Source organism: Temnothorax americanus, unplaced genomic scaffold (genome assembly GCF_048541705.1).
Source record: "Temnothorax americanus isolate GAGA-0224 unplaced genomic scaffold, ASM4854170v1 Scaffold44, whole genome shotgun sequence".
In the NCBI taxonomy this organism is placed as follows: domain Eukaryota; kingdom Metazoa; phylum Arthropoda; class Insecta; order Hymenoptera; family Formicidae; genus Temnothorax; species Temnothorax americanus.
This window is the reverse complement of record NW_027509591.1, coordinates 1,311,346-1,322,899: the sequence shown is the minus strand read 5'-3', so window position 1 is coordinate 1,322,899 and position 11,554 is coordinate 1,311,346. Positions and strand designations below refer to the sequence as shown.

The window sequence follows — 11,554 nt, the reverse complement described above, 5'->3', positions numbered from 1 at the left end:
GAGCAACATGGTCAGCAGCCAACACGAGCTCTTCAGACGCATCTCAAGAGCCGAAGAGAACCTGAAGAAGATGGGGCAAGCGAGCATCACCCTCGCCGCCATCGAGACCCGCATTCGCATCCTCGACGACCTGTGGGCAAGTTCGAGAGTCAGCACGACCTGATTCGAAACTGCTACAAGGATTCGAGGCCGCTACGCTGAAAGAAAGTGAGTACGCTCAATCAAACTTACTCGAGGCCGCCGAGATGGCTTACGTGCAGCAGCGTAGCGTCCTGTCCGGCGAGGCCGACCGCCGCAAGCCCGCGCAAGCCTCCACACCGGTGGAGCACGGTAACGACCGCGCGTTGAAAACCTCGCTGCCCCGTATACAGCTGCCGCAGTTTTCGGGTGAATACGAGAAGTGGCCGTCCTTCCGTGACGTCTTTCGGTCGGTCATCGGCGATCAGTCGTCCATTTCGGCAGTCGAGCGGCTGCATTACCTCCGCTCGTGTCTTAAAGTTCCGGCTGAAAATTTAATACAGTCGTTAACAATCACCAGTGAGAATTACGATCGCGCGTGGGCAATTCTCAGTAAACACTACGAGAATAAGAGGGAACTGATCCGCTCCAACTTCGCCACGTTTACCGCCGTGGCGAAGATGAAAGGAGAAACCGCAGATGAGCTGAGCCGCGTCCACAACGCCGTCACGGCCGCAGTTAATGCTTCAGGAGAGCATCGGGAGGCCCATCGAGTCCCACGGAATGGACCTCTTCAACCACCTGGTTGTCGAGCTCTTCGACCCGCGAACGCGACTTGAGTGGGAGTCCTCCACCCGCGACTCCGTCGATCCGCCGGATCATGAGGAACTCAAAGACTTCATCTCGAAGCGCATCCTCACGCTGAACGCCGCGAGACCGAAATCCGCCGCGAAAGCCCCCGATTCCACTCGGTCCGCAAAGACCACGTTCGCGAAACAAGGGTCAAAAAAACAGTTCCGATCCGCAGTGCGCCTTGTGCAAGGGGAAACACTCCTTGATGACGTGTAGTGACTTCAAATCCAAGTCCGCCGCAGACCGAAAGACGGTTGTCGAGACCAGCCGATTGTGTTACAATTGCCTCGGCAATCACACCGTCGCGAAGTGTCAATCGACAAAGAACTGCTTCACGTGCAAAGCTCGTCATCACACGATGCTTCACGAGCATACGTTCCCGCGTCAGCATCGACGACCGAGGTCTCGCGCTGTCCGCTGTGCGCTCGCTGACGACCGCAAGGGCGATCCTCCTCGCGACCGCGCGAGTGACCGTCGCCGACCGCTACGGCAATTCGCATCCCGCTCGAGTCTTCATCGATCAAGGATCGGAGGTCTCAATCATCGCGCGTCGCTCGACAACAGTGCACCTGCAACGATCTCGCTCCGACGTGTCGATTTTCGGAATCGGGGGGTCGAAATCCGGGTCAACCCGCGGGAAGGTGACCAGTGAATCTCACCTCGTGAAGACGGAGTCACGATTTCCGCCGTTCGCGTTCGTGCTGCCTCGCCTTTCTCTGTACAAGGCTCAACGACCAAGAAGAGCCCCGCCCACGTGGCCCCCATCTCAAGGGACTGCCTCTAGCGATGCGCAGTTTCGCTGGAGATCCTGTCGAGTGCTCCTGGGAGCAGAAGTCTGCTCCCCATCCTCGAGAGGGCCTTCGAAGGGCGGGCCGCATGCGCATGCCCCGACGCGCAGAAGACAGCCTTCGGTGTGGATTCGTCCGGCGGCCTGCGGTGCTTCAGCCTCCACGCGCGCGCGGCCAGCTTTCAAGCGACGGCCGACAACGAGCTGGCCGATCTCGTTGCGCCGCTTTCTGGGAGCAAGAAGCAGAGCCTTCCACCCCGCCGCCCTCACGCCAGATGAACAGAGGTGCGAGGACTTTTATGTGCAAACGCCCTCTCGCACCGGAGACGGGACGGTACGTGGTCCGCCTACCGTTTTCAAGACCGCCAACAACGTTGTCGAAAACTTGCCGACCGGCCGAACAGCCTGCTGACCGCCATGGAGCGTAAGTTCCACAGAGACGCCGGTTCGGAGAGTTTCTACCGTCAGTTCTGCGAGAGTACGAAGACCTGAAACACATGGAGTTAGTTACGGTTCTCGCCCATTCAATGAGAATGAGTATGGATGCTTCTTACCTCATCATGGAGTCCTCGAGAATCAAGCTCCTCCACTCCACCAAGCTACGGGTGGTTTTTAACGGGTCGCAAGAGACCGTGTCGGCGAGTAGCTGAATCAACACCTTCTCACAGGCGCCAATTTGCTACCCGCTTTAGCCGACGTGTTGACGCGCTGGCGATGGCACCGCTACGCCTCGTCACGGACATCGAAAAGACTTTGTACCGGCAGATCCTCGTCACCCGGACGACAGGACAGTAACCAGTGCATCCTCTGGCGGTGCGCCCTCCTCGCCCCTCGTGTGCGTGTACCGGCTCCGCACGGTGACATACGGCCCTCGCGTGCGCGCCGTTTCTGCCATTCGCACGTTTTGGCAACAGTTGGCTCACGACGAACAATCGCGATATCCGCAGGGAGCGATCGCGTTACGCGAGGACACCCGTCGACTACGTTGTTTCGGGCGCGAACACTCTGTCCGCTGCGATCGCGAAACAGGCCGAACTTCCGCGGGACTGTGCACGGCGGGCGGGTTCCGCTTCGAAAAGGGCCGCAGAACGACGAAGAAGTCGCTTGTCAGGCGTCCCACACGAGCACCGCTTACCACGAACCGCACTCATGGGAAAACGACTCTCCCTCTTTCTTTCAATCCCTCCCTCGCTCCACTCCCGCTGTCAACTCTCGGTGTGTGGCAACTCCGAAAAGGGGACACGTTCGCGTGTCGCGGATTCACCCGCGCCACGTACGCGAAACTCTCGAAAAGAGCGGCTCTCGGAAAAACCGAACGTCCTTGTCGATCCGCTGAAGTGGATCGCCCCCGTGGTCATTCGCGCAAAGATTCTATTCAGTCGCGTGACTCAAGAGAACGATGGGGCGATCCGCTTCACACCGCGAACGCGCAAAGCGGAAGGCGTCATCGAGGAGCTGCCCTCCTCGTCCCCGGCTGACGCGTCAAACGCTGGTCGGCAGCGGGGACAAGACGCACAAGCGGGAAAGCACAGGCTTGCCGACGCATCGAGCGAGGGATACGCCGCAGCTGTGTACCCTCCGCATCCATCAGAAAGGTCCGTGGCCATTCATCGATTGGCCGCAAAGGCAGGTGGCCCTGTCAAGGCGGTGACAGCACGACGCGAGTCACCGCCGCCGGATTTGATCACGTTCTCAAGATCACAACTCGTTCCAATTTGCGTCTGTTCACAGCACCCACGTTCTTTGGTCCGACTCGCAAGGTCACCTGATGAAGTGGAGTGAAGCGACAGCTTCGCTGGAAGACTACGTGGCGAACCCGCGTGGCACGCATTCAGCAAGGCTGCTGAAGCTCAATGGAGGACACGTCCCGGAGGAAAATTTTAGAACCAACCAATCAACGCAAAGTGTTGATTGGTTGGTTCTAAAAGTAAGAGCCAATCACGTTCGACTGCTACTCAGCGGCTTGGTCTGCTGAACGTGACCAATAAGACAAACTCAACAGTTGTGTCTGCTGAACGCGCCCAATGTTTCAAAGAATTATCTACGCTTGGAAGCTAGAATTCACAAATATAATAAAACAATGAATATATGAGAATTGTATTATTTCAATTTCCATATCTAAAAATACTACATATACTTTGTCTAAATGTATATGTCAGAATATATCATAAATACGGAAGCAAGAATATTAATTCAAAAATTTCCATCAACGACGTAACGTCATATATGGGGTCCAATTTCTCCGAATAACAAAAATCAGGACCGGGCAATTAAACTATTACTATTTTAAATCTTGCCAAGATTTATGTGGCTTACACATATGAGCATATATTGTTCTCATTATATAAATTAAAGAGTTTATTATCTGGTGGTAGGCTAGTTAAAAATTTGAAGATAAGATTTTAAAAATTTACATGAAAAATGTTGACTGCAAATTTTTAACTAGCCTACGAATAGACAATAAACGCTTCAATTCATATAATGAGAACGATTCGTTCATGAGACGCATAAATCTCGGTCAAATTTAATAAAAGCAATAATTTAATTGGCCGGTCCTGATTTTTGTCATTACATCGAAGAAATCGGACCCCATGAAAATTTTGAATTAATTTCTTACATCCGTATTTATGATGTATTCTCACATATACTTTTAGACATAATATTTGTACTATTCAGATATGGAGATTAAAATAATACAATGCTTATATGTTCATTGTTTTATTATATTTGTGAATTCTAACTTCCAAGCGCATAGATAATCATTTGAATCGTTAACTTCAATAATATTTAATTAGCCTACGAAGCTAATAAATGCTTTAATTTACATAATAAAAATGATATGCCAATGAAACTTATACATTTTATTAAAAATTATCTAATAACCATAGTTTAATCTGCCAAATCTGCTTTTCGTCGTTACATCAAAGAAATCGAATCCTATATTTGATATTATGTGATTGATGAAAATGTTTTGCTTTTTTTTTATATATGCTATACCTTTGCAGAAGCTAGGATTCACAAATATATATTTGTATAGCATATATAAAAAAGCAAAGCATTGTTATCAATCACGTAACGTTAAATATGGGGTCCGATATCTTCGATGTAACGATAAAAAGCAGAACCGGCAAATTACACTATTATTTTTAAATAATTTTTAACAAAATTTATAAGTTTTATTGGCATATTATTTTTATTATGTAAATTAAAGCATTCATCAGCTCCTCATAGGCTAATTAAATGTTATCGAATACAACGTTTCAAATGATTTATCTATGCTTGGAAGCTAGAATTCACAAATATAATAAAACAATGAACATATAAGCATGGTAATTCAAAAATTTTCATCTACGACATAACGTCATATATAGGATCCAATTTCTTCGATGTAGTGACAAAAATCAGGACCGACTAATTGAATTATTATTTTTATTAAATTTGACCAAGATTTATGCGTCTCATGAACGTATTGTTCTCATTATATAAACTGAAGCGTTCATTGTCTGTCCGTAGGCTAGTTAAGAATTTGCGGAGTCAACATTTTTTGTGCAAATTTTTAAAATCTTATCTTCAAATTTTTAACTAGCCTACGACCAGAGGATAAACTCTTTAATTTATATAATGAGAACTGTATGCTCATGTATGTGAACCGCATAAATCTCGGCAAGATTTAATAATAGTAATAGTTTAATTGGCCGGTCCTGATTTTTGTCATTACATCGAAGAAATTGGACCCCATATATGACGTTACGCCGTTGATGGAAAATTTTGAATTAATTTCTTACATCCGTATTTATGATGTATTCTCACATATACTTTTAAACGTAGTATTTGTAGTATTCAGATATGGAGATTAAAATAATACAATGATTATTTGTTCATTGTTTTATTATATTTGTGAATTCTATCTTCCTAGCGCGTAAATAATCATTTGAAACGTTGTCTTCGATAATATTTAATTAGCCTACAAAAAGCTGATGAATGTTGTAATTTAATTTACATAATAAAAATAATATACCAATGAATCTTATACATTTGATTAAAAATTAAAAATTAAAGAAGTAAACTAGAATTTTTACGGTCCCATTAAATTACCATACAAAAGAAACTTCCTTTTTTTGATGTAATGTTTAATATAATGTATACAAACCACAATTAATTACAAAATACAATGTATATGAGTATCACAAAACTATGTATACTGCATTTTGAGTTATGTATATCATGTATAATCAGTTTTTAATGCATTTTTTAGTGGTACCGACAAATAACAAAGCATAAAAAAAGACTAAATTTTGATATATCTTTGTTTATAGCTTATACATATGAAAAATAATTACAAAATGTTCATTAAGGTGTTGACGTATATCAATGTATACTTATGTATATGTTACTTATAGTTGGTCCTAGTATGTGTCAAACCATAAAGATATATATATATATATATATATATATATATATATATATATGAATGTATGTTTGTGTATGTTTGTCCGCTATGCAAATCTACAGTTTTCAACCGAATCTTAAAGAATTATATATAAAACAGAGGTAGAATTTCCCGGGGAGTGCTATAAACTGTATAATTTTTTGTTACCGATTTTTTTGAAAACCGGTATCCGAAATTTTTTCAATTTTTCGGGAAATAATTGACTGAATCTTAAAGAATTGTATATAAAACAGAGGTAGAATTTCCCGGGGAGTGCTATAAACTGTATAATTTTTTGTTACCGATCTTTTTGAGAACCGGTATCCGAAATTTTTCCAATTTTTCGGGAAATAATTGACCGAATTTTAAAAAATTGTTCACATTATAAAGGAAATTTAATTGTTTTTTTCCTTCGAATTCTTAAAATTTTAAATATATGTTTAAAAAAATATCCTGCGTTCATGAAAATAATGGAGAGGGTAGAATTTTTGGGGGATGGCAATGATGTGTATTATTTTTTATTACTGATTTTTTGGAAATTGGTTCCGAAATTGAATTATAAATAAAACAAGGTAAATATATGTAAAGAGGTAAATATATGTAAAGATATTTCGCGCTCATGAAAATAATGGAGAGGTGACGTTACTCTGGCGCATGGTTGCCAATTTCATGGGAATGTTTTCTGGCGCGAAGTTATTCATGACCACGTGGCCAGCGCATGATCATGTGACGTATTTCTTCTTGCACGCGCGTTCTTTAAAAAAGACGATCATCGTTCTGCTTAAGCCTTCACGCTGAGAATTTTTCTGTTCTTGATATCTTTCTTTTCTACGCAATGCTAATCGTTCTTTGGATATCGAATTTCCATGATTACAATGCAAAAAACAGGAGGTTTTCATCAATCTAGGAGGTCAGATAATAATAGAGATAGTATTAAAATTATATATCTTAAATTAAAATATTTTTGACAGATTAAAAAAGTTTATTTTATTAATCTAGGAGGTCAGATAATGAGAATCTTCCTGTTCCTGATATCTTTCTTTTCTACGCAATGCTGATCGTTCTCTGGGTATCGAATTTCCGTGATGAATTTCCATGATGTGTATAATTTTTTGTTACCGATTTTCTGGAAACCGGTTTTCCTAATTCTTTCAATGTTTCGGGAAATAATTGACCGAATCTCAAAGAATTGTATATGAAGTGAGGGTAGAATTTTTCGGGGATTGCCATGATGTGTATAATTTTTCGTTACCAAGCTTTTTGGAAATCGGTATCAGAAATTTTTCCAATTTTTCGGGAATTAATTGACCGAATCGCAAAGAATTATATATGAAGTAGGAGTAGAATTTTACGGGGAGCGCCATGATGTGTATAGTTTTTGTTACCGATCTTTTTGGAAACCGGTTTTTTTAATTTTTTCAATTTTTCGAAAAATAATTGATGATTGAATCTCAAAAAATTATACATAAAGTAGGGACAGAATTTACCGGAGAGTGCTATAAAGTGTACTATTTTTTGTTACCGATCTTTTTGGAAACCGGTTCCAAATGACCGAATCTCAAAGAATTGTACATAAAAACAGGGAGGGAAAGAAAGAGGGAGAGGGAGAGAGAGAGAGAGAGAGAGAGAGAGAGAGAGAGAGAGAGAGAGAGATTAATAAGTATATTTATGCCCAAGCATAGCTAAAGGGCAAAAATAGCAAAATATAGTAATATACAAAATAAAGATACAGTGACACGCAACTTAACTTTAAACGCAACTTAATACTAGAAAAGCACATAATCTACAAGCAAACTAAAATAAAGAAACACAATGCAACTAAATCGAACGCAGGTAATACTAGAAGAAGAGAATACTACGAGTACTCTATACACAACTACACGCTAAAATATCTAAGGAACTTGGTCTGAGAATTCGGATGACAGCAGGTAGGATCGGAGGAGATTCTTAAAAACTGCAATAATAGTAGCTGATGTAATATTGTCCGGGAGAAAGTGCCAAAAATAGATGGCCGATACTTGAAAGGAATTTCTATATATTTCCGTTCGGAAAGCTGGAATATGGAAGGTTTGCGAAGAAGAATGTGCAATTCGAGTGGATCTTCTGAGCGATGGGCTAAGTGGGGTAAAAAGTTCACTTAGATATACTGGCAAGCATGTAGATGATACGATACATCATACAGCCAAGAAAATACATTCTTCTATTTTCTACGGACAGCCACCCTAGGCGTCGTCGATATTGCGTTATATGCTCGTCTTTCCGCAAATCAAAGATAAATCTGATACAGCAGTTTACAAGTCTCTGTAACTTCAGATTAAGGGGCACAACTAGTGTGACTGCCCAAAAAAAAGGTGATTTTCGGGAATTTATTAAAAGAAAAGTATTGCATCGAATGTTTTGAAATTTTGAGAATATATTTGTGTATAAATGATCTATGTGCAGTAATTTTTTTGTATAAAAATAATCAATTTTCAGCGACTTATGTGTCATCTCCCGAGTCTCCAAAAAAAGAACGTGCTCCCACTGCTGCAGTGATTGCGGCTTTCAGAGTGCCTGAAATAAAAAAAAATGTCCGTTAAACTAGAAGGTATTTCCCGTACAATGACCTAGGATTATGAAAAAAAATTAAAATCCAACAAAATGGCGGAGTTTTAAAAAAAAAGTTCAAATTACGCTTAAAAATCTCGCGGTTTTATGCATGGCAAATTGACATTTTTCATCCAATAAAAAAACTGGAAGGTCATTGTATAAAAAAACAAATACTAAACACGCTCCAAAAAAATTCAAGTCGATCGGATGATTTGTATTCGAGTTAGAACTGCAGCAAATTCGAAAAATGTCGTTTTGAGAAAAACGCGTTTAAAGATAAAAATATTGATTTCATTGTTATAAATCAAGAAATATCATACTTACAGCTAATCTGCTATTCCAGGCCCATATAATTCACCTTCCTCTTCCTCGAAAAGTACATGCTGGATTGCTGAAGCTTTCCTTCGAGCTAATCGACCCTGTTTCGAAGCAGCCTGATGACGATATTCTGCTAGGCGCAGCCTCGTTTCATCTCTATCGGCGGCATAATTCCTTGCTGCAAATCCAATTATTATTCCCATCACGCTGAACATTTTCAGAATTGATAGAAATCCATCATTGAATATCCCAACAGCAAGATAATTGGATAATTCAATGATTTTCAATCCATTGTGGAGGTGTTTCGGAGCAAAGTGCCAAAGCAAGCCATTGTAACTTTCGTTGTTATTTTGCGTATTATTTCCCTTACATCTGTCGAGCAACTCCCGCCTAGTCAAGTCCGTGTATATTGGAATGCAATACCCATGAGTTGGATCAATCACAATTTCTTCGTCGTTAGTACGTAATAGTTTTTCAGCAGACGTACTGGTATGCGCGGTGGACTGCTCGAACGTGTGTCGATTTCCCGTAAATTTTTGTTTTCTCGAAGTTGATCTACGCACAGGATAATTGTGAGAGCTTTTTTGATTGGAATAATGAGGTTTTTCATTCATTTTTACTGAGATATACTGCGATGTGCTCTGTAGGACGGTTACGAGAAAACTAAATAAGTCGTTCACATATACTTGCGTCGAGCGGCTCCAAAACACGTCTCCCTGACAACAATGCACGAAAAGGACAAAAGGAACAAGAGAGTAGCGTCCCTTCCTCCACTATTATAATATTGTTGCGCTTGACCGCGCGTTCGCAGCACACACTTTCACGCACTCATTCGCGAACGCGGCGCGCAATCCCGTTACCGGGAATAAATACTCACAAATAGAAAAGAACTCGTTTAATGCAGTAATGTAATAGAACAATGGCTCGTGAACATGTCTGAACGGTTCGAAGGCCCGGCGGAGAATCTGATAGACGGCAGAAGTAGTAGGTAAGCTAGGCCGATTCTACTCCGGGGATCTGAAGGGGTGAGGGGCGGAAGGGAACCGCGGGCGGGGGGGAACGGCGGGCAGGGGGAGGGGGGGAAAACCGCGTTCTTGGGCGCCGCGGGGGGAAGGGGGAGGGGGAACCGCGTTTTTTCATGCGCCGCAGAGGAGGGGGAGGGGGGAACCGCGTTTTTCGGGCGCCGTGTTTTCCGGCGCCGCGGGGCGAGGGGTCCGTGTTTTCCGGCGCCGCGGAGCGAAGGGTCCGCGTTTTCCGGCGCCGCGGGGCGAGGGGGTCTGCGTTTTTCGGCGCCGCGGGGCGACCGCGTTTTTGCCGCGGAGCGGGACGAGGGAGTCCGCGTTTCGCCGCGCCGCGGAGTCCGCGTGACGTCACACACTCCCGCTCGCGTTATCTCACCCTCGCGCGCTCGCTCCCGGCCCCCGTTCGCGCGCGTCTTCTCGTTCGCGCCGTCTCTCTCTCTCTCTCCCGTTTGCGTTATCTCTCCCTCGCGCGCTCGCTCAGAAATTATGCGAAAACTATTAAATAAAGACAGCGTAACAAAAAGGAACGGTAAATGAAAAGGAAATTATTTTTAATCATATTACGCATGAACAAGAAATGATACAATAATAATTTTGGTTTGTTATGTAGCGCAACTTTAACTGAGGAAGTAAGAAAATAATTATAGTTTATGGCAACTTATTTACCTGAAACACACAAATGCAATAACACGATTAAGATAAGGATAGAATTTTTATTGGAAAAACGATTAGCCTACCAATATTTTTATTGAAAAAGCGATTATCTTACCATATTTCTTCTTCCTCCTCATAATCCTCACCGAAAAGTCTTCGTAAATAAAAAATGCCGAACTCATTGTGTTCCCACAATACGTTCTGCAGTTCGCGATCTATCCGCCTTTCCTCCCGCACCCACCGCCAGTGATCTATATTAATAAATCCTGGAATATGATAGTTCATACGCAGCTGTAAGATAAACATTAAAAATAATATTTTTTCTTAAAACACGCGCACGCACAAAAGAAAAAAATACTCACGCAATCTCGGGGGATGCGGATCCGCACCCACCAATCCTCCATCTGCACCTCGATCCTTAAAATGCGCCGTACCCATCGCGGCCATATCCACTAAACAGAAAAAAAAACATTTAAAAAACTCTGTATTACGCTGTTCACTACACTTTTGTCACACTTTCGCACCAGGATGCCCCTCGGGAAAAATACTTCTATAAACTTCACGCACTCAACAAAAATTCACGCGGAATCTCATCGCTAATCGTCCTACTGAAGATGTTCGTTATACTGATCGCGCTCTAGCCCGAGCTCAACTTATAGGGCATCGAAAAATGAAGAGAGAGGGTTGTATGTGATTTATCTGTGACATATTATATTATCAAAAACTAGCTATCATGAAAAATAATCTTTTACTTACCTTTGCATCTTGCAATCGCGGGTGGATACTCTGAACCGCTATCGAATAAAACGAGGAGCGAGAATGCGCGCGATTTATCTGCGGCGTATTATGTTACGCGAAAATAATCCTCGCGAGAAAAAAGACAGCTATTGAACTGCTATCAAACATCATTAAAACATCTTTTAAAACAGCTATAAAACAGCTAAA

At 42.7% G+C, this 11,554-nt stretch overlaps 1 protein-coding gene and 1 long non-coding RNA gene across 2 annotated transcripts; one reads left to right on the top strand and one right to left on the bottom strand.

Moving 5' to 3' along the window:
• The first annotated feature begins 245 nt into the window (after positions 1-245).
• Positions 246-797, top strand: LOC143903205 (uncharacterized). The gene has a single exon (XM_077416661.1). It carries the CDS (start codon positions 246-248, stop codon positions 795-797), a length of 552 nt encoding a protein of 183 aa, XP_077272787.1.
• A 7,173-nt stretch (positions 798-7,970) lies between these two features.
• Positions 7,971-11,298, bottom strand: LOC143903218 (uncharacterized). The gene is made up of 3 exons (XR_013258650.1): positions 10,725-11,298; positions 8,940-10,621; positions 7,971-8,579 (listed from the first exon to the last, which is right to left on the bottom strand). It is a non-coding gene; the product is annotated as an uncharacterized LOC143903218 (long non-coding RNA).
• Between the last annotated feature and the right edge of the window lie 256 nt (positions 11,299-11,554).

Bases quoted from the DNA above. Each gene is read 5' to 3' on its own strand.
- LOC143903205 (XM_077416661.1), top strand. From the start codon at position 246: ATGGCTTACGTGCAGCAGCGTAGCGTCCTGTCCGGCGAGGCCGACCGC.